At 52.7% G+C, this 21,601-nt stretch overlaps 1 protein-coding gene across 1 annotated transcript; it reads right to left on the reverse strand.

The window, feature by feature from the left end:
- Nucleotides 1-3,213: 3,213 nt before the first annotated feature.
- On the reverse strand, nucleotides 3,214-21,198 carry UQCRB (ubiquinol-cytochrome c reductase binding protein). Its single transcript, XM_075353059.1, has 4 exons — nucleotides 21,096-21,198; nucleotides 19,454-19,525; nucleotides 19,210-19,376; nucleotides 3,214-3,429 (listed from the first exon to the last, which is right to left on the reverse strand). The coding sequence occupies exons 1-4, from the start codon at nucleotides 21,112-21,114 to the stop codon at nucleotides 3,352-3,354; spliced, it is 336 nt and encodes a 111-aa protein (XP_075209174.1). The 5' UTR covers nucleotides 21,115-21,198; the 3' UTR covers nucleotides 3,214-3,351.
- Between the last annotated feature and the right edge of the window lie 403 nt (nucleotides 21,199-21,601).

The raw sequence follows: 21,601 nt of genomic DNA on the forward strand, positions 1-21,601 counted from the left end.
AAAACATTTATCCAGATGATAAATGTCTGGACCGCTGGGAGGTCTCAATGCTGAGAGCAGAAGAGAGGTATATGCTCAGGATTAAAAAAGGTTCCCCAAGGCACTGGCTCAGAGGCCCCAGGCAACAGCTCAGAGACAGGGGGCACAGGCTCAGAGGCACTAGGCACTGGTACAAAGGTACCAGGAACAACACAGCGGCACAAGCGACAGAGGCACTGGGCTCTGGTACGGAGGCCACAATACCGGGGCCAGTCACAGGGTTACTAACCCATGCACAAGGGCAGTCACAGAGGAACAAGGCACATCAAAGGCACTAGACACAAGATAGGCGATAGGCACAAGGTGCATCACAGACCCTAGGCACACCATTGGCACTAGGCACAACATAGGCACTATGCACAGTAGAGGGACCAGGCACCTCATGTGCGTCATGTACATCCTAAGCACTAGGCACAGCAGAGGCTCTAGGCACAGCAGAGGCACTAGGCACATCATAAGCACCAGGCCCATTATAGGCACTAGGACACCGCACTGCAGCACTAGGCCCAAGATTGGAGGCACCAGCCAGTTTCGGAGGCTTTGAACCGGGGGTGAGCAGAGAAGATCAAAGCCGAGAAGCAATGAGACCAATCCACCCCGAATAGGAAGCCCCCCAGGCCCATCAGAGGCAAGCAGTAAAAAGAAAACCTCTAAGGGAGGAGTCTGTTTCCTTTGTATTCTTTATAGTATGGCTTGTCTGAAACACCAGAGGCAAGCGGTGCGGGGAAGCCGAGCCAAGTGAACAGACCTGGGAGGCGAGCAGTCTGAGCCCTATTGTGAGGGTTGTGAGGATTGAAAAAGCCTCAGACTGCCCCCGAGAGCCATGTAACCATGGGCTCACAAGAATCCACTACAGAAAGCCAGAATAGGCCCATGAGGAGGCTCCGCTGAAGGGCAGCTTCCATTCTCTAAGAAAGGAAAAATCCCAAACACATGCTCTACCCTAGAAGCAGGCAGACAGATAGCCTGAGTCTGGGATGCCGCCAGATCAAAAACCGAAGCTGGAAGAGCCATCATTGCCTGCGGCAGAAATTCACCTGTAACTTTACAAGGGCTGGCTTCCAGATCGGAAACCGGCCAGCTAGGATGCCTCCGGTCAGTATGAGGGTGTGCAGGCCGAGTCCGCCCAGAGGCCCAGCAATGCTCGGGACAGACCGAGTGGAAGCCAGAAGGTAAACCGCCACTCACCCACCTGACGGACCGCACCGGGTTGAGGCGGGAGGTATGGCTGAGAGCACCTGCGCGAATCCACGACTGAGTATCCACCAGGTAAGGTCAGAGTCGGTACAAGGAAGGAAGAGCTACCACCATGCAGTAGCGGTGGGCAGCGCCATCTTGCCCGTCCCTGCGCATGTGCAGAGACTGCTTCTGATCCGACGATACCTCGTGTCAGGACCCGGAAGTCTGCAGCGTGGTCAGAGATAGCAGCATCCTCCTGCATCCTAACCTGGAAACCCTTGACTCTAAGCGTTTGTCTTGAACAACCGCAGCCGCCCCGGCCTACAGGACACAGACCCGGACAAAAAAAGCGAAACTGGCGTACACAACTGCCGGAATTCTAATGGCCCAGATAGGACACAGACTCGGAAGCCAGAGTATACAACTGCAGGGGCATACACCCGGGCAGGACACAGACCTGGCATGTGACCAGTGTATACTACTGCAGGGGTGTTCATCCCCACAGAACACAGACCCAGCATAAAATACCAACGTATGCAACTGCCGGGACCTCCACCCCGGCAGGACAGACCCGGAGGTCAGGGTATACAACCGCCGAGGCATAGTCCGAGCAGGACACAGACCTGGCTTGTGACCGGCGTATACAACCAACCAGGGCTATACACCCCAGGAGGACATAGACCCAGCCTCAAAAAACAAAGATAATAGCAAAATGAAAAAATGAAGCGGAGGCCCCTGATTTGAACACCAAGGACCCCAACCGAAAGCCATCCTTCACAGTGCCAGCACCACAGCACTTCTGGGTCTCCCATCCTGGGACAGGAAACCGAACTGATGCGGTAGAGAGGTGTCGCCCTTTTATTTTAGTGGGTATCTTGCCCAGAATGAGGGGCGGACCTATCTCTCTGGTGGCGACGGGAAAAACTTGCAGATCTGATCTGCATCATTGACTTCGACTGGTTCGAGTGCAGTGTGAGATTCTCTAATTGAACCCCTACATCTTATACGCCATTGCAAGCGATCAATAATTCTGGAGATATCAGGGTGCTGAGATAAGAAGAGGCTGCTCACACTGCTGTCCACCTTGTGTATCTGAATGCTGTGTGGCTGCTGTTACCTGGACATAATCTATACCATGTACTGTCATGTTATCACAGCAGCAAAGTTTCCTTCTGCACATGCTCACAGGCACCCATGTCCTGACACTCTAGTACAGGTTAATGAGGCTAGCTTAATGTTTCAAAGGGATTATTCCCCAAGACTAAGGCGGGCTTTGCACGTTGCGACATCGCAAGCCGATGCTGCGATGTCGCACGCGATAGTCCCCGCCCCTGTCGCAGGTACGATATCTTGTGATAGCTGGCGTAGCGAAAATTATCGCTACGCCAGCTTCACATGCACTCACCTGCCCTGCGACCGTCGCTCTGGCCGGCAACCCGCCTCCTTCCTAAGGGGGCGGGTCGTGCGGCGTCATAGCGACGTCACACGGCAGGCGGCCAATAGCGGCGGAGATGAGCAGGATGTAGACATCCCGCCCACCTCCTTCCTTCCGTAGAGCCGCCGGCGGCAGGTAAGGAGATGTTCCTCGCTCCTGCGGCGTAACACACAGCGATGTGTGCTGCCGCAGGAACGAGGAACAACATCGTACCTGTCGCGGCAGCATAATTATGGAAAAGTCGGAGCCTGCAACGGTGATATGATAACGACGCTTTTGCGCTCGTTAATCGTATCATCTAGAATTTACACACAACGATGTCGAAAGTGACGCCAGATGTGCGTCACTTTCGATTTGACCCCACCGACATCGCACGTGCGATGTTGCAACGTGCAAAGCCGCTCTAAGAGATTGATTTGTTAATTTAAAGGGATTAACTGATTAATAATGACATCTTATTTTTACTTTTCCCTGAGAACCCCTATAAGCACTGGCAGTAGTTCAATAGGCAAACAGTGTTCTATATGGCCTAAAAAGAATGACAGCTGTGAGAATATAGATAAATGATGATTGAGAAGGTTTCTTTATTGGCTCTATTGTAGTCCAGAGATCGGTGTAAGAGCAGAGAAAGTTCAATCCACCATTGTGTACATGAGGGATAAATATGATATAAAGATTTCTGACAGGGACGGTCACATTCATTTCTTCCCCCATTCCTCCTTCTCTTTCCTCTCCCGAATTACTTCTCTGATGTAAGGCTGCAGATAAGAAATGTCCTAGCAAAACAACAAAACAAGACGTTGGTAAATAAAAGGAGCTTACTCTAAAATACAGGAAGAATCCTGATAGACATATCAAATAAAAAGACAAATGTAACACTGTTAAATGACATTCAGGAACCATAAGACAGTAGAAGTAAATAGGTAAGAAGTATTAAAGGGGCTTTCCATGTCTCAGCCTGTCTTGTAGACACCAGAGAGTACCTGAACCATTGCAGTATTCGAACACCCACTCAGGTGCACTGGGGGCCAAGGAGAACAGTTATAGTAATTGGTGGGGGTGCCTAGACTGACCGGGCTTTATTCTATTAATAAGAATCAAGAGGTCTTGATGAAAACCTGTCTTTCGATTCATAGTACCTGAACCACAAGGAGCATGGATCAGACACCACGGGGCCATGGATCAGACACCACGGGCCATGGATCAGACACCGCGGGGCCATGGATCAGACACCGCGGGGCCATGGATCAGACACCGCGGGGCCATGGATCAGACACCGCGGGGCCATGGATCAGACACCGCGGGGCCATGGATCAGACACCGCGGGGCCATGGATCAGACACCGCGGGGCCATGGATCAGACACCGCGGGGCCATGGATCAGACACCGCGGGGCCATGGATCAGACACCGCGGGGCCATGGATCAGACACCGCGGGGCCATGGATCAGACACCGCGGGGCCATGGATCAGACACCGCGGGGCCATGGATCAGACACCGCGGGGCCATGGATCAGACACCGCGGGGCCATGGATCAGACACCGCGGGGCCATGGATCAGACACCACGGGCCATGAGTTGCTGACCAGTCTGGGGACAGTCTCTGGCTGACTAGAGGGACCGGTTAATGAAGGGGAATCTGTCACCAGAGACAGACCCTGATTGCAGCTGTTTGCTGTCATTTTGATAAAATCAATGTTATCGCTGCTGCATATCTACCAATTATACAGAACTCATGAATATGCTGGACTACCTGCAGCACGCCACGTAGTCCTGCACTGATAATCTACTGCTGATTAAACCGTGATTTTATGAAAACTACACTATGCAGCCCAGTAAGGGCTGTTTCACACATCCGACATTTCGCCGGATTGATGGATCCGGCACACTCCAGTACAGTGTAATAAATTACAATGGCATCACGGCAACCTCCGGTCACATGCTGTTATGTATATAAGGTATGCACACCAGTGACTATGCAAGGGGAATACATGTAATAGCAGAAACTGCAGTTTCTGCTATTACATGTATTCCCCTTGCATAGTCACTGGTGTGCATACCTTATCTCCATATAGTGATGTTTTTTTAGGTTTTTGCACCCAGTTCAGACTTAGAATGGTGTTCCAAACGTTATTCCTTACATGCTGTTATGTGACCGGAGCTTGCTGCGATGTCATTGTACAGTATTAACACTGTACTGGAGTGTGCCGGATATGTCAATCCGGCGAAATGTCAGATGTGTGAAAGAGCCCTAAGTGACACACCGCTGGAATCAGGGTCTCTGTCCCTACATTATGCTGCTCTCAGATTAGGTGGCAAAACCTGGTGACAGATTCCCTTTAAAAGAGATTTGAGAGGAAACAAGTTGGTCAAGGCCCTGCCTCAGACTAGTCAGCAGCACACTGTCTCTGGAAGACATTTCAAAGTACGTTCACCCTAGGATGCTGCAGGGATACAGAGTAAACATACCTGACCGCAATCATACCACCAGTGCCCTATTCAAGCTGTACGTTTCTCGGTCACCATGAATCTAAAGACAGGTTCCCTTTAACGGGTGAGTTTGACCCTCAAAACAAATAAGGATAGGACATGCTCCAACTCTCAAACACTGGTTCCTAAAATGGATGAATGTATGGATCAATTAAACTATGGATCCTCATGCTGTCTATTTAAACTCTTCCAAACATGTGGCGTTCTATTGTGTGACATGTCGGCTCCCTGTTTGATAGAAGCTCAGCCTTCATCTTTCCAGGCAGACGATGGCTGTGTTATGCAGCCATCATCTGCCTCCAAGAGCACAGAGTGAAGCTGGGCTCTACCAATCACATAAATGTCACATGTGAACCACGTTAAGGAGAGGGTTACCATGGCAGCCAGGGGTCTGCTGAAGGAACCCTGAGAAAGCCAGCCTGGGGTTGGGCTCTTTGGGTGTCTTACTTATATACTGCAATACATAGTACAAGCAAAAAGGCAATGACAGGTGTAAGTTTCCTAAGGGAACTAAAAAAAAAAAAAAAAAAAATAGAGTGTAATCTATATCGCCAAATGAGGAAAGGATAAAAATAAAAAAAATACCACAAGGACATATACAGCAGATGTGTAATAGAAGTCTTAGGGGTACTTTGCACATTGTGACATTGCTACTGCGATATCGTCGAGGTCAAATCGAAAGTGACGCACATCCGGCGCCGGTAACGACGTTGCAACGTGTAAAGCCTAGATGCGCCGATAAACGATCGCAAAAGCGTCGAAAAATCGGTGATCTGTGTAGTGTCGGTCATTTTCATAATGTCGCACCAATAGGAGATATGATGTTGTTCCTCGTTGCTGCGGCAGCACACATCGCTGTGTATGAAGCCGCAGGAGCAAGGAACATCTCCTTATCTGCCTCCACCGGCTATGTGGAAGAAAGGAGGTGGGAGGGATGTTTACAACCTGCTCATCTCCGCCCCTCAGCTTCGATTGGCCGCCTGCCGTGTGACGTCGCTGTGACGCCGCACAACCCGCCCCCTTAGGAAGGAGGCGGGTCGCCGGCCAGAGCGACGTCGCAGGGCAGGTAAGTGCGTGTGAACTTGCCGAAGCGATAATGTTTGCTACGGCAGCTATCACAAGATATTGCATGTGCGACGGGGGCGGGTACTATCGCGCTCGGCATCGCTAGCCGATGCTAGAGATGTCGCAACGTGCAAAGTACCCCTTAGTCTTGATGCATCCTTAGAGAGCCAACCGGTGCAACACACAGCTATAATTACTGCAGTGCGGTCTCACGTTACAGCGGCACTACAGAACCCCACATGTGGCAGCACAGTGATAACCATAAGGAAGAAAAAATTCTGTACAACGACTTAATGATAGAAAATGTATATTTTATTGATAGAAAATAGCTAAAAAGCAGACAAACAATATTGGATTAAAATTAGCAGAGACAAAAGAAGGGAATTTTGTTACTTACCGTAAATTCCTTTTCTTCTAGCTCCAATTGGGAGACCCAGACGATTGGGTGTATAGCTACTGCCTCCGGAGGCCACACAAAGTATTACACTAAAAAGTGTAAGGCCCCTCCCCTTCTGCATATACACCCCCCGTGGATCACGGGCTGCTTCAGTTTTAGTGCAAAAGCAAGAAGGAGGAAAGCCAATAACTGGTTAAACAATTCAATCCGAAGGAACATCGGAGAACTGAAACCATTCAACTTGAACAACATGTGTACCCGAACAACCAAAAAATCCCGAAGGAACAGGGGCGGGTGCTGGGTCTCCCAATTGGAGCTAGAAGAAAAGGAATTTACGGTAAGTAACAAAATTCCCTTCTTCTTCGGCGCTCCATTGGGAGACCCAGACGATTGGGACGTCCAAAAGCAGTCCCTGGGTGGGTAAATTAATACCTCAAGTTTGGACTGTAAAAACAGCCCTTCCCTACATGGAGGCCACCGCCGCCTGCAGGACTCTTCTACTTAGGCTGGCATCCGCCTAAGCGTAGGCATGCACCTGATAACGCTTGGTGAAGGTGTGCAGACTCGCCCAGGTAGCCGCCTGGCACACCTGCTGAGCCGTAGCCTGGTGCCGTAATGTCCAGGACGCACCCACGGCTCTGGTAGAATGGGCCTTCGGCCCTGATGGAACCGGAAGCCCAGCAGAACGGTAGGCTTCAAGAATTGGTTCCTTGATCCATTGAGCCAGGGTGGATTTGGAAGCCTGCGACCCTTTGCGCTGACCAGCGACAAGTACAAAGGGTGCATCCGAGCGGCGCAGGGGCGCCGTGCGGGAAATGTAGATTCTGAGTGCTCTCATCAGATCCAACAAATACAAATCCAATTCATATCGATGAACTGGATGAGGACAAAAGTAAGGTAAGGAGATATCCTGACTGAGATGAAAAAGAGAATTTTGTTACTTACCGTAAATTCTTTTTCTTATAGTTCCGTCATGGGAGACCCAGACCGTGGGTGTATAGCTACTGCCTCCGGAGGACACACAAAGTTACTACACTCAAAACGTGTAGCTCCTCCCTCCTAGCATATACACCCCCTGCTAGCCAGACCTAGCCAGTTTAGTGCAAAAGCTGAAGGAGGACATCCACCCACAAGAAGAGACAGAGGAAAATCCGGAAGAACCGGGATCTCTGTCTACAACAATAACAGCCGGTGAAGACACACGGAACAAGAAACCTGCCAACAGGCAATAGGGAGGGTGCTGGGTCTCCCATGACGGAACTATAAGAAAAAGAATTTACGGTAAGTAACAAAATTCTCTTTTTCTTTATCGTTCCTATGGGAGACCCAGACCGTGGGACGTCCTAAAGCAGTCCATGGGTGGGAATAAACAGACAACTGAGAAGCAGGAAAACCCAACTTCACAAATGGGCGACAGACGCCTGAAAGATGCGTCAGCCCAAGCCCGCGTCTGCCAAAGCAAGAGCATGCCTTGGATAGAGCTTCGAAAAAGTACGCAGACTAATTCGAGCTGCAGTCTGACAGACCTACTGAGCCGTAGCCTGGTGCCTGAAAGCCCAAAAGGCACGGACCGGTCTGATCAAATGTGCTCTGATCCCCGGCGGGGAAGGCACTTGAGTACCTTGTAGGCCTCGGAAATGGCCGACCTAAGCCAACGAACCAGGGTCGGCTTAGATACCGAGACCGCTACGTTGACTAGGAGTCAGTACCAGAGAGAGAGAGGTGCACCGCCTAATAACGGCGGTGCGAGACACATAGATCCGGGGCGCCCGCACCAGATCCAGGAGATGCAACGCTTCCTCAAAGCGATGAACAGGAGCCGGACAAAAGGAAGGCAGGAAAATTGCCCCTGATAAGGTGGAAGCAGTAACCACCTTAGGGAAAAAAGTCCGGAGTCGGACGGAGACCACCTTGTCTTGATGCAAAAGACCAAAGAAGGGGGTGACTCAGAGTGCAGCCAGAAGTCCCTGGCGGGAAATTATAGCCACTAGAAAGACTACTTTCTGTGAAAGATGAAACAAAGAAACCTCCCTAAGAGGCGCAAAGGGGGGTTTCCGGGAACCGGGAGGACCGGATGAAGGTCCCAGGGTTCCATAGGCCGCTGGAAAGGCGGAATGATGTGAGACGCGCCGTTAAAGGAGCGCACCGGAGCCAGCCGGACGATACGCCGCTGGCACATACCGACAGAACGGAGACCTGTCCGTTATTGAGGGATAGTCCTAGCTGTAGACCGGACTGTGGAAAGGACAGGAGGGTCGGCAAGGCTAAAAAGGTCCAAGGACACCTTGGAGCTCGAGTCATAGCGGAGATGACTTCAGGAAGGATACCAGAAGTCGCTAAGATCCAGGACTCAATAGCTACGCCGTCAATCTGAGAATGCAGAATTCTGACGGAAAAAAAAAACGGACCTTTGAGAAAAGGTCTGGACGGTCCGGAAGATGCCATGGCAACCCAACGGACAGAAGGAGCAGGTCAGGATACCAAGCCTGCCTGGGGCAGTCTGGAGTAAGAGAATGACCCGACGTCCCCTTTCTTTTTTTTTTTTTTTTTTTTTTTTTACTGATCTTGCGCAGGCCTCTGGGCAAGAGATAGAGGCGAAGCTGGATCAAACATGAACCAGTGTGTCTACTGCAAAACCTGAGGATTGTGGACCACGGTTGGACAGCTGAAATAGTCTGCCTCGCAGTTTTGACATCTAGGATGTGGGCTGCGGATACGGTGGACTAGGAGTCCCTTGTCCACTGAAGAATGTTGAGGCGCCAAGATTGCCAGGCGGCTGAATGTCCCGCCCTGGAAGTTGACGTAGGAAAACGCTGTCACGTTATCCGACTGAACTCGAATGTGCCTAGCCGCCAACAGATGGTGAAGGCTTAGAGAGCTAGAATACAGCTCTGATTTCCAGCCCATTGATCTAGAGGGCTGATTCGGACAGAGTCCAAGCGCCCTGCGCTCCGCGGTGGAGATATACTGCTCCCAAGGCGGAAAGACCAGCACCCTGGTGAGGATCACCCGGGACGGGGCCAGGAAGGAGCGTCCCTGAGACAGAGTGGCCGAAACCACCACTGCAAACAAGCCCCCGGTCAGTGGCAAAGCCACCACATCGTGGAAGGAGGGAGTTCGCGTGTACAGCGGAAAACATCCAGTCTCAGAGGACGCAGGCGGACAAGGAATCGCTTCCATTGACGCCACCGTCTGACCAGCACCTGTATTTGGTGTCTGATAGAACGACGTCGACCGCCAGCGGAGGGACTACTGATCGACTAAGAGCGGCTTCACAAGAGCCGACAGAGTCTCGAATTGTGAGAGCCTCTGGTTCGAAGTCAGAGTGGACTTGAACAGAATGACAAGCCACCCGAATAGGTTAGAGTGGCGAGAGTAAGCGAAGTACTCTGCTAAGAGTCTGCACTGGATGAAGCCCTGAGAAGAAGGCCGTCCAGGGCAAACGATCACTGCCAATCCTTAGGGGTGCAGGACCCTAATCACAGCAGCCCCATGAGAATACTCGATGGGCCGTGGCTAACCGCAAGGGAAGAGCCACGAATTGGACCACTCTGATGGCAAAACGTAGTCAACGCTGGTGTGCACCTGCGATTGACCCCTGCAGAAAGGCATCTCTGATGCCGATGGCTGCTAGGGAATCTCCTTGGGTTCTTGATTGGTCCGGTGAAAAAAAAAAAAAAAAACACACGGAACAAGACCGAGACTCCATGTGAAAACGCCACACCTGACCATGCTTGAAAAGCTAAAGATCCAGGCCGGAAGGCACCGCCCTGTTCGGGGACTGGAAATAGATTTAAACAAAAATCTCAGAACCGTTCCCAGTCGGGAACCGGTACAATTACTCCATTGGCCTGCAAGAAATGCACGGCCTATGAGAAGCCTTGGAGCCGGGAGGAGGTGACAGAAAAAATCTGTTTGGCGGGCGGACAGAATTCTATCCTGTAGCCATGGGAGATATAATCCCGCCCCCACTGAACGGAGACGTGTTAGAACCATACGTTGCCAAGTGGAGAGAGCCTGCCACCAACCAGGAGGAGGTTGGCGGCTAGATAGCTCGGAGGAAGCTGACTAAGTGGCAGCATCTCCTGCGGTCTTCTAAAGACGCAGCTTCAAGCCAATTGGTTCTATGAACCTAGGCCGAGCTAGAGGACGATCAGATGGAGGAACGGAAACCACCGAAACCTCAACTGATTCCTGCCCTGGACAGGTTCCCTGGTTTAGGTTTGTGGCAAGGAAGAACTCTCCTCGCCGAGAGCTTCCTAAATTTCATCTAGTTGGTTCCGAAGAGACTGGTCCCACCAAAGGGGAGCCCAGTAAGGACCCTCTATAGAGGCCTCTGCCTTCCATTTCCGAAGCCACAGGAGCCTGCGGATAGCGAGGAAAGTAGCCAAGACCACCGCCGTGCGGTGTCCAGCATGGCAGACTTGGCAGAGGATGAAAAGACTGAAGTCTGGAAGTTCAGGCAACCGTCTTGGGCATAGAGTCCCTGTGAGGGAATGCATCTCCTCTGAGGAGCCATCAGCCACTGACATAACGGTCCGGGCTGAGCCACCTGAGGTGAATGAGCCCACCTCTTGACCACCATTGGTGGACAGGGGAAACACAGTCCTCAGAATCACGCTTCATGGGAAGCGACTGTCAGAGCAGACCCTGGGCTGGTCACAGGGGCCTGAAAACTGGAGTGGTTTAAGGAACACACGTTGTGTTCACCTAGATAAGGTAACTCCGGCGGATTGAGGTACAGTACAAAATTAATGTACCGTGGGATCCTTATAGAGGTGCCGTCAGCCACTGATACAACTATCCGGGCTGAAAGTCTAGACACCGGAGTGGCCACCCTTGGCGAATGAGTACACTCCTTGACCACCTCTGATGGAAGGGGGAGACAGGCAGCAGAACCCCACTGTGGGATCTGCAGGACAGGCTGCGGGCTTGGACGCAGCGGCCTGAAAACTGGAGTGGTTAAGGAACACACTCCTTAAAGGTATACTGATGCCTTTTGCCAGCGGGGAATACTCCCCTGATACAGGCGGATGGAGGTCCAATACAAGTATAATGGACGCAATCCAATCATTCGCATCCGCGTCACCTACGGACGGATTAAAGTACCTAAAGCAGCGTCCGAGCCCCTGATAGAGATATCCTCCTCGTCCAGTGAGTCAGCTCGTATCGGAGCTGCGGGACGGGGAGGACAGGGGACCCTGCGTCTCCCTGTCAGGAGGACGGGGTCTGTGAGCTTTGCTGAGCAAGCAGAAAACGCCCTGAGAAGGGGGCTGCATGCTCAGCAGATGCCGGGACAGCCGACCCCTGGAAAAAAGATTCCCCCAGGGGTCAGCCACCGAACCCGGAGCAGCTGGAGGGACCATGAATGAGCCTCCAAGCTGAGGGGCCACAGTGGTTATGAGCTCGCCGTACGAGCCCACCAGCAGTGGATAATAAAAACAGCCTGCAGCCTCGCTCTGTGAGACCTGCTGCAGAGGTGGGGTTCAGCCTGGGGCGACTCCAGGCTGAGGCACCACCACATAAGAACCATTACAGTATGGGCCGGTTCAGGCAATATAAGCTTACATGCAGAGCATGTAGTGTACAGCCTTGGAGCTTTGCTCCTAGTGAGACATGCTGCTGAGGAGGAGGTTCTAAAATAAAGAATTAACTCCTTCAGAATGCCCTGATAGTGTATAAAAAGTGCACAACCAGAGGTTGTGACTTATCAGGCCGCTATTGTGAGTGCCCCCCCAGGTTCCAAGCCTGGACCCCCAGCCAGATATCCACTCCCTCTGCACTGCAGAGCAGCCAGCGCCGATCAGCGTACTAAGAACGCTGAGAAAATGGCGCTAGAGTGAGGGGGGAGGGCGGGGGTTAACCCAGGAGCGGGAATCGGAGGGCTAAGAAGATGTACAGGGGAGGGAATCATCTCCCAACAAGGAGTGTCCTCCTCTGTGCAGAGCGGCGGTTGGGCGGCGCTGCAGCGTCCCCCTGCATGACTGACATGCAGGGGAACGAAACGAAAACTAGGCCGCGGCTGAAGCCGGGGCCTAGAGTTATGCATGCGGCCGAAAATCAGGCATCATCGGCGCGGTACACAGTAAAAACCGTGGAACCGGCCGGAAACACAGTAAAAGCAGCATTATCAAAGTCAATCACTGTCCCCCCAATAAAGTGCCCCACATTGCAGAAGGACCCTCTGAATAACGTCTCTATACTTAGCTTTGAGACGCAGGGTCCAGTCCCTGGTGGGGTGGGGGTCCAGTGCTCCGTCCAGCAGGGTCCTGCCAAAGGGCTGCGGATGGAGGCCGGTCTCCTGCAAGGCAGTGAGAACCGTGTTGGCTCTAACTTCAAGCCAGAGCCCCTAAGGGATGGTGAAGGAGCGCGGCATGAAGGGCTCTTGCCCTGAATCAACCTTAACAGCACCGCCGCCAGGGGGGTGTGAAGGGACATGCCGGGGGTCCAGTGGACCCGCTTTTCTTCCAAATCTGTAGAAAAAATGAAAAATCAAAAAAGGATGCATGTGTGTGTGTGATCCTCCTGACACAAAGCATGAAACTGGCTAGGTCTGGCTAGCAGGGGGTGTATATGCTAGGAGGGAGGAGCTACACGTTTTGAGTGTAGTAACTTTGTGTGTCCTCCGGAGGCAGTAGCTATACACCCACGGTCTGGGTCTCCCATAGGAACGATAAAGAAAAGGGGGATACCACCTTAGGGAGAAACCCCGGAATCAGGCGCAGCGCTACCTTGTCTTGGTGAAACACCAAGAAGGGAGCTTTGGATGACCGCGCTGCGAGCTCGGACACTCTCTGAAGAGACGTGACCGCTACCAAAAAGGCCACTTTCTGTGAAAGTCGAGAAAGTGAAACATCCCTCAGAGGCTCAAAGGGCGGCTCCTGGAGAGCAATTAGTACCCTGTTCAGATCCCATGGGTCTAACGGCCTCTTGTACGGAGGGACAATGTGACAAACCCCCTGCAGGAACGTGCGTACCTGAGGAAGTCGCCCTATGCGCTTCTGAAAGAATACAGACAGCGCTGGGACTCGTCCGTTAAGGGAGCCGAGCGACAAACCTTTTCCCAAACCAGATTGCAGGAAGGAAGGAAAAGTAGGCAATGCAAATGTCCAGGGAGACACTCCCTGAGCAGAGCACTAAGATAAGAATATCTTCCACGTCTTGTGGTGGATCTCGGCAGACGTCGGCTTCCTAGCCCGTCTCATGGTGACAATGACGTCTTGAGATAATCCTGAAGACGCTAGGATCCAGGACTCAATAGCCACCAGTCAGGTTCAGGGCTGTAGAATTCAGATGGAAAAAAACGGCCCTTGGGACAGTAAGTCTGGCCGGTCTGGTAGTGCCCACGGTTGGCCGACCGTGAGATGCCACAGATGCAGGTACCACGACCTCCTCGGCCAGTCTGGGGCGACGAGGATGGCGCGGCGGCAATCGGAGCTGATGTTGCGTAGCCCTCTGGGCAACAGTGTCAGAGGGGGAAACACATAGGGTAGCTGGAACTGCGACCAATCCTGAACTAAGGCGCCTGCCGCCAGAGCTCTTTGATCGTGAGACCGCGCCATGAAAATCGGGCCCTTGTTGTTGTGCCGAGACGCCATTAGGTCGACGTCCGGCCTCCCCCAGCGGCTACAGATCTCTTGAGACCCGTCCGGGTGCAGAGACCATTCCCCTGCGTCCATGCCCTGGCGACTGAGGAAGTCTGCTTCCCAGTTTTCTACGCCCGGGATGTGAACTGCGGATATGGTGTATGCTCTGTCTTCCACCCACATCAGAAGCCGCCGGACTTCCTGGGAGGCTTGCCGACTGCGTGTTCCGCCTTGGTGGTTGATGTATGCCACCGCTGCGAAGTTGTCCGGCTGAATTCGGATCTGTTTGCCTTCCAGCTTCTGCTGGAAGGCTTGCAGGGCAAGATACCCTGCCCAGATTTCCAGAACATTGATCTGAGGGGTGGACTCCTCTGAAGAGAGTCCTTGCCCGTCTGAGAAAGGGGTACGTTCCTGTCTAGGGACGTTGACTTCCCATCCCATTGGTGAAGAATGTCCTATAGAAGTGGACGCAGATGAAACTGCGCGAAAAGGACTGCCTCTGCATGAGGCGTCTTAAGGGGTGTGACTGGCCTTGAAGGAGAGACTGCACCCCCGTCTGTAGTGAACGCCGTATGTCCAGCGGGAGCTGCACTATCGCTGAGAGAGTGTGAAGCTCCATGGCAAGATATGTCAGCGATTGGGTAGGTGTCAGATTTAACTTTGAAAAGTTTATGATCCACCCGAAACTCTGGAGAGTCTCCAGCGCCACGTTCAGGCTGTGTTGGCATGCCTCTTGAGAGGGTGCCTTGATAAGTAGATCGTCCAAGTAAGGGATCACAGAGTGACCCTGAGAGTGCAGGACTACTCCCACTGCTGCCATGAACTTGTGAAAAGCCGTGGGGCTGTCGCCAGACCGAAGGGCAGGGCTACGAACTGAAGATGCTCGTCTTCAATAACGAATCGTAGCCAACACCGGTGCTCTGGAGCAATCGGCACGTGGAGATAAGCATCCTGATGTCTATTGACGCTAGGAAATCTCCTTGAGATATGGAGGCAATGACGGAGCGGAGGGATTCCATCCGGAACCGCCTGGTTTTCACGTGCTTGTTGAGCAGGTTTAGGTCCAAAACGGAACGGAAGAGCCGTCGTTTTTTGGTACCACAACCAGATTGGAGTAAAAACCGTATCTTGGTCCTGAGTAGGAACAGGGATTACCACTCCTTCTGCCTGCAGAAGAGCATCGGCTCGGTCGGGAGGTGAGGAAGTTCTGAAAATCTAGTCGGAGGACGAGAACAGAACTCTATCCTGTACACGTGAGACAAAATGTCTCTCACCCACCGGTCTTTGACCTGTGGCAGCTAAATGTCGCCAAAGCGGGAGAGTCTGCCACCGACCGCGGATGCGGAGAGAGAGAGAGCTGAACGTCATGAGGAAACCACCTTGGTAGCGGTTCCTCCGGCTGCCTTCCTTGGGCGTGATTGAGCCTGCCAGGAATCTGCGCCTCTCTGAGCTTTTTGAGTCCTTTTGGACGAGGACAATTGGGACCTGCCCGAGCCTGGGAAGGACCGAAACCTCGACTGTCCCTTCCTCTGTTGGGTGTTGTTTGATCTGGGCTGGTGTAAGGAAGAGTCCTTACCCTTGGACTGTTTAATGATTTCATCCAATCGCTCACCAAACAGTCTGTCACCAGATAACGGCAAACTGGTTAAGCACTTTTTTGGAAGCAGAATCTGCTTTCCATTCCCTCAACCACAAGGCTCTGCGAAAAACCACGGAGTTGGCGGACGCCACTGACGTACGGCTCGTAGGGTGCAGGACAGCATTAATAGCGTAAGTCGCAATGCAGACATTGCGAGGTTAAGGACGCCATCTGCGGCACAGATGTACATGTGACAGTGTCCACGTGCGCAAGACCAGCTGAAAAAGCTTGGAATGCCCATACGGCTGCGAATGCCGGAGCAACCGACACGCCGATAGCTTCATAGACAGAATTCAACCAGAGGACCATCTGTCTGTCAATGGCATCTTTAAGTGAAGTCCCATCTTCCACTGCAACTATGGATCTAGCCGCAAGCCTGGAGATAGGGGAATCCACCTTTGGACACTGGGTCCAGCGCTTGACCACGTCAGGGAGAAAAAAGGATAACGTGTATCCTTAATACGATTGGAGAACGCTTATCTGGATAAGTGTGGTGTTTCCGGATTGCTTCTCTGAAGTCAGAGTGGCCAGAAAAGTACTCAATATACGCTTGAGATACTGAAAAGGGATTTCTCCTGCTGTGAAGCTGACTCCTCCACCGGAGGAGCTGAGGGAGAAATATCCAACATTCCCTTGATGGACGCTAGAAGATCATTCACTATGGCGTCACCATCCGGAGTATCCGGATTGAGAGCGGTCTCAGGATCAGAGTCCTGATCTGCTACGTCTGCCTCATCATACAGAGAGTCCCGCTGGGACCCTAACCAGTGATGAAGCCGAGTGCCGCTCCCAGCGAGCTCGCTTAGACTGTCTGGGACTGTCGTCCGTGTCAGAGCCTGCGCCCTGGGATGCATGGGACCCCCCCGGAGCACTGATTTGTTCCAAATGAGGGCGTATCAACATTGCCCATGGTCCGTCTGGACTGCAAAGTCTCTAAGATGTTAGTCACAGTCACAGACCTATCAGCCGAAACTGCAACTCCGTCCCTGTCCCTGGACAGGGTTCACAGGTGGTTCCTTTAGCCACCTCTAGCAGAGACCCCGGCTGACCAAGTGCTACAGGGGAGCATTGCACACAATGGGGACAGTGGAACCTGCCGTGTGGAACAGTATCACATGCAGTACAAGCAGCATAGAAAGCCTGTGCCTTGGCACCCTTTCTTTTTTGCTGCTGTTGTCTAGCCATCTAGAAGCATATAGCCAAGAATAGCGACCGTACAGTGCCATGTATAGCATACAAGCAGAAAGTACAAATGAACACTTCAGCACATGCAGTACAAGCAGCATAGAAAGCCTGTGCCTTAGCACCCTTGCTTTTTTGCTGCTGTTGTCCAGCCATCTAGGAGTATATAGCCAAGAATAGCGACCGTACAGTGCAGTGTATAGCATACCAGCATAAAGTACAAATGAACACTTCAGCACATGCAATACAAGCAGCCTAGAAAGCCTGTGCCTTAGCACCCTTGCTTTTTGCTGCTGTAGTCTAGCCATCTAGGCATAAAGTACAAATGGCATTAGTGGGGTCAGCACTTCAGGTGCTGCTTACCGCCCGCCCAAAGGTGGGTGTGTGGTCGCCCGAATCCTGTGACTGGTTGCCCAGAGCTTGTCTCCCTTCTCCAGCCCAGACTGCGTGCAGGAATGGCTGCCGGCGTCTTGTGAAGAGGGGCGGGCCGTGGGCGTGCCCCAGACAAGAGCGGGAAACTGGCGTCCCACTGTGTCCAGTGAAGGGGGCTGGAGAATGCAAAGCAGACTCCAGCTCTCGGCGCTGACTGTCTGTACAGCGTCCCGCCCCTCCCCTGACTGGCAGGGCTGGGGGCGGGAACGAAGTGAAAACTAGGCCGCAAAGCCGGGGACTCGAGTAATAAGCGCGGCCGTCCTATGCACGGCCAGCGCGGAAGTCCCCGGCGCACCACAAGTCCCAGCCGCGCCACAGTGTAAAACACCCCGCAGCGGCCGGCGCGGCAGTTTCTAACACATAAATTCACTCAGCTAAGCTGCAGTGAATAATAGCACAAGCGCTCCGCGCTGTTGTCCCCGGCGCACTAGCACTCCCAGCAATGCTGGTGTGTGTGTGCGCGATGTGTACGGAGACAGAGTACCTTAATGTAGCAGGGCCCTGTCCCTGACGATACTCAGCTCCATATCCAGCAGGTTCTCTGGGTCTGTGGATGGAGCCCGGTCTCAGTGCCTGGAGACCGGTAAGATCCCACTTCACCCAGAGCCCCGAGGGGGGATGGGGAAGGAAAAACAGCATGTGGGCTCCAGCCTCCGTACCCGCAATGGGTACCTCAACCTTAACAAACACCCGACAAAAGTGGGGTGAGAAGGGAGCATGCTGGGGGCCCTAGTATGGGCCCTCTTTTCTTCCATCCGACATAGTCAGCAGCTGCTGCTGACTAAAAACAGTGGAGCTATGCGTGGATGTCTGACCTCCTTCGCACAAAGCATAAAACTGAAGCAGCCCGTGATCCACGGGGGGTGTATATGCAGAAGGGGAGGGGCCTTACACTTTTTAGTGTAATACTTTGTGTGGCCTCCGGAGGCAGTAGCTATACACCCAATCGTCTGGGTCTCCCAATGGAGCGCCGAAGAAAATGGTGAGTACCAATAGATGGCGCCCTCACCCCACAGTAGGTATATGGTAGCACATGTTAGAGTTTAGCACACAGCACATAAAGGGCTAAAAAGCCAATATTACATACAAACTAAAGCGTGCTGCTGCTTATTAGGTGCCCGTTACTGATACAAGAACCTTTCTGACACTATGTAATTGATGTATCAGTAACGGGCACCTAATAAGCAGCAGCATGCTTTAGTTTGTATGTAATATTGGCTTTTTAGCCCTTTATGTGCTGTGTGCTAAACTCTAACATGTGCTACCATATACCTACTGTGGGGTGAGGGCGCCATCTATTGGTACTCACCATTTTTTGTCTCTGCTAATTTTAATCCAATATTGTTTGTCTGCTTTTTAGCTATTTTCTATCAATAAAATATACATTTTCTATCATTAAGTCGTTGTACAGAATTTTTTCTTCCTTTTGTCTATAATAATCTGTATATGGCTTTGTCCATATTGTGAATATGGCACGGGATTGTCCGTGCCTTTTGGTATTGTTTATTTACAGTGATAACCATGTAATGTAGCTGTACAGTCCCAGAATGTGCCCCTGCTGTGTATTACTGCCACAAGTCCAAAGTTTCTGTTCACACCAGAATTTACCACAAACTTATGCCTGTGTGAAACTCTGCCAGAATTGATCCATAAAGTAATTTTCCTGTAACACAAAGCTGCTCCATGACAGGTGCACTAAGCACCTACACAGTGTATGAACAGAGACCGGGCCTAGATAGACCGCGGGGCACAGCGAGGAGTCCTCACCTCCTCATACTTAGTCCATTGCTCCTTCGGGAGGATGGTTTTCTTCATATCTAGGTCCAGGGCTCTCTTGATGCGGAACATCCGGTCGTCGTACACTTTGGCTGGCAGCCTCCTGATCGCCTCTTCTACATCGGGGTTTTCGTATATTGTGTCATCGCGCATTAAACCTATGAAGTATAAACCATCATACATCAGTGCTCTGTACTTCAGAAATCCACCAGGTGATTCAGAAATCTCACTTTACCGATTTTGTTGAATCCAGCGAGGCCATAATACCACTTGCGTAGAGATTCTATAAAGCGGCCCGAAGCCTGAACTGGAAGAAAAACATGAGCCACAGCATGAGACCTGTAAAGCGAACACAGTATACTCATCTGGACGGGGAAACTCGCTGCTTAGCTACAAGGCAGCAGCAGGTATCACCACCGAATCTCAGGAGCACAACACTTATATCCAGGACTTAAAGAAAAAAAAGCGCCTAAGTATCAAAAGGCAGGTAGTTGTTACCTAGCTACTTGGTGCCATTCATTACTGTCCTCAACTGCTCCTGCCGGCGATACAATGGCTTCGTCACCACAGCGGGGAGGATCCTCATACACTCTGCTCTGTAGACAGAACGGAACCGCCGGCATCATGCTGATTGACATCCGACTCCTTGCTGTTTAACAGGGGGAGCTGGCTGCCAATCAACACGACGTCGGCAGCAACGCTCGTCTTCAGAGCAGATAGAATGAGAAGCTGCCGCTCTGTTGTCGTGATGCATGAGCGATCTGTGACCAGTCTGTGCCAGTGAAGAATGGCGCCGGACACAACAGACAGGTCGGAAGCTACTATCTGCCTATAAGTGGTTAGGCACATTTTTATGAAAAGTCTCGGAACCTGTCAGCAAGTGTTCAGACCCTGGAGCACAGGTCCCCCAATCTTTCTGACATTGAGAGCCACATTCAGCTTTGAGAGATGGTGCGGGGCCCGCCGCAGCCCCTGGAGCCCGCCGCAGCCCCTGGAGCCCGAGGGGCCCGCCGCAGCCCCTGGAGCCCGAGGGGCCCGCCGCAGCCCCTGGAGCACGAGGGGCCCGCCGCAGCCCCTGGAGCACGAGGGGCCCGCCGCAGCCCCTGGAGCACGAGGGGCCCGCCGCAGCCCCTGGAGCACGAGGGGCCCGCCGCAGCCCCTGGAGCACGAGGGGCCCGCCGCAGCCCCTGGAGCACGAGGGGCCCGCCGCAGCCCCTGGAGCACGAGGGGCCCGCCGCAGCCCCTGGAGCACGAGGGGCCCGCCGCAGCCCCTGGAGCACGAGGGGCCCGCCGCAGCCTCCATTATACAGGAGGCCATGCCAGTGACCATAGCAAGATCGGTGCTGTCCAATCATGTGAAAAATCAACCGCCTGAAGAAGTGGCGCCAACCACCTCTGTGCTCTGCGGGGAGTCTCCATTACAGAATACAGACCCCGTGTACAGAATGAGCCGTCACTGCGACAGGAAACTCACACCTAGACAATATAACACTAATTATCCTGTACAGTAAATGCCACAAAGATAAAAAAGATATATATAAAATCTAGAAGAATTGTCCTTTCCACAAAAAAAACAAATCAGAGCTTCATACGGCCCCAAGTGGTGCGAAGAAATCCTCAGAACCTCACACAGCACAAGGCGAAGTCTGTGCCCCGGAGCCTGCAGGACACACACCGCCCTGTAACGCTGAGCACGGCCGTGTTATCAGTGACAGCAGCCCAGGTCACCTGGAGGACACACAGGACGTCACCGCCATCCTCACTACTAGGCGCTGTGGCGGCAGAATGATCAGCCCCGGGCCCGGCACAGCCCTCATGGTGCCGCGGCTCTGACCTCCAGCTCCGTTACATCACCTCACACGGTTATTCGTCCTTACCAGGCGCCCTCGCGGCCATCTTCTCAGATCTGAGACTGATCTGTGACGCAACTATCAGCGCGACGAGAGTGACGTCATTAGCAGTGTAAGGGCGGAAGCTGTATAGAAGCCCTGGCGGAAATACCTGTCACGTGCTCTACTCTTTACGCTGACGCATGCGGACTCGAGTGTAGTGATCCTGTTGCAGATCATAAGTTCAAGAAATAAAAGCACCAACCTATGTCCCAGCCCAGCACCACCTGACCAACCTAGCCCAGCACCACCTGACCAACCTAGCCCAGCACCCTCTGACCAGCCCAGCTCCTCCTGACCAGCCCAGCACCCTCTGACCAGCCCAGCACCTCCTGACCAGCCCAGCACCCTCTGACCAGCCCAGCACCCTCTGACCAGCCCAGCTCCTCCTGACCAGCCTAGCACCACCTGACCAGCCCAGCACCTCCTGACCAGCCCAGCACCTCCTGACCAGCCCAGCACCCTCTGACCAGCCCAGCACCCTCTGACCAGCC

The sequence above is a fragment of the Anomaloglossus baeobatrachus genome, chromosome 6 (assembly GCF_048569485.1).
Source record: "Anomaloglossus baeobatrachus isolate aAnoBae1 chromosome 6, aAnoBae1.hap1, whole genome shotgun sequence".
Lineage (NCBI taxonomy): Eukaryota > Metazoa > Chordata > Amphibia > Anura > Aromobatidae > Anomaloglossus > Anomaloglossus baeobatrachus.